Source organism: Egretta garzetta, unplaced genomic scaffold, assembly GCF_000687185.1.
Source record: "Egretta garzetta isolate BGI_Z169 unplaced genomic scaffold, ASM68718v1 scaffold539, whole genome shotgun sequence".
Lineage (NCBI taxonomy): Eukaryota > Metazoa > Chordata > Aves > Pelecaniformes > Ardeidae > Egretta > Egretta garzetta.
Window position 1 is genome coordinate 1,999,923 of NW_009260760.1, and position 885 is coordinate 2,000,807.

The following is an 885-nucleotide window of genomic DNA, read 5'->3' on the forward strand; positions in this document are numbered from 1 at the left end:
TAGGGATGGGGGAAGAATGTGTTGTCTGTATCTGTGATTTGACGTTAATTCTCAGAACTCCTCACTTAATAATGTTGCATCCTGATTAAAACAAGTTTCTTGCATCTAGTCTTTCACATCTTGTTGAGGCCAGTGACTTACCTATGTTCTCAACATAACCTGTCTAAGCATGATTATTCCTAATATTTCCATGCATCCTTTTTATGGTTAAGCCAGCATTCATCTTTGTGTTTGTATTATAATTGAATTATAATTTACTTTTTCTTTTTTCTCTTTTTAATTTTAGGCTTTCGTTATTTTTTGTGGTCTGGGCATCAACAACACAATTATGTATGACCAAGTGAAGAAATCCTGGGCAAAACAGTCTGTGGCTCTTGATGTATGTGTACATCTTAACGAAACCTTTCCTTGCTCATAAGCATCACATATAAAGAAACTTACTGCTTCTAAATTTATCATAGCTAGCATAATTTTCTACATCTACCTCTTTGCACCTTAGAGTATTGTCTTATTAAGCTAATGCTAAAGGCAAAATTTCTCAGGGTACACTTAGCTGTGGAGCTTATGCACAGTTTAAGTAATTTTGAACCTGGGTATCTCATTTGATGCCTGTGCTTTTTACATTAGAAGGGGGGGACAGTGATGATGGAGAATCCAGTTTATTACAGGTGTAAGTGTAGGAATTAATGGAATTAATCTAGGCGTTATATGTATCTTCTTGTCCATCAGTAACTGAAAATTCCTTAGAATGTGATATTTTTAGATAGCTTGTTGTAGTTTTTCTAGTGTTGTAAAGTGTAAATAAAACATGCTGTGAATGGGACAATATTTGAAAAAGTGATCATCATCATAGGGTTTTTTAGGATAAAAAGCAACATCTGCTGA

General features: G+C 34.2%; 1 protein-coding gene across 1 annotated transcript in view; it reads left to right on the forward strand.

Annotated features, from left to right (window-relative positions):
* PDE11A (phosphodiesterase 11A) overlaps nucleotides 1-885 on the forward strand; it is a 141,005-nt gene that overhangs the window by 75,077 nt on the left and 65,043 nt on the right. The window contains exon 12 of the mRNA XM_035901445.1: nucleotides 285-379. Coding sequence (XP_035757338.1) covers nucleotides 285-379 — 95 coding nt within the window. The remainder of the gene's footprint in view (nucleotides 1-284; nucleotides 380-885) is intronic.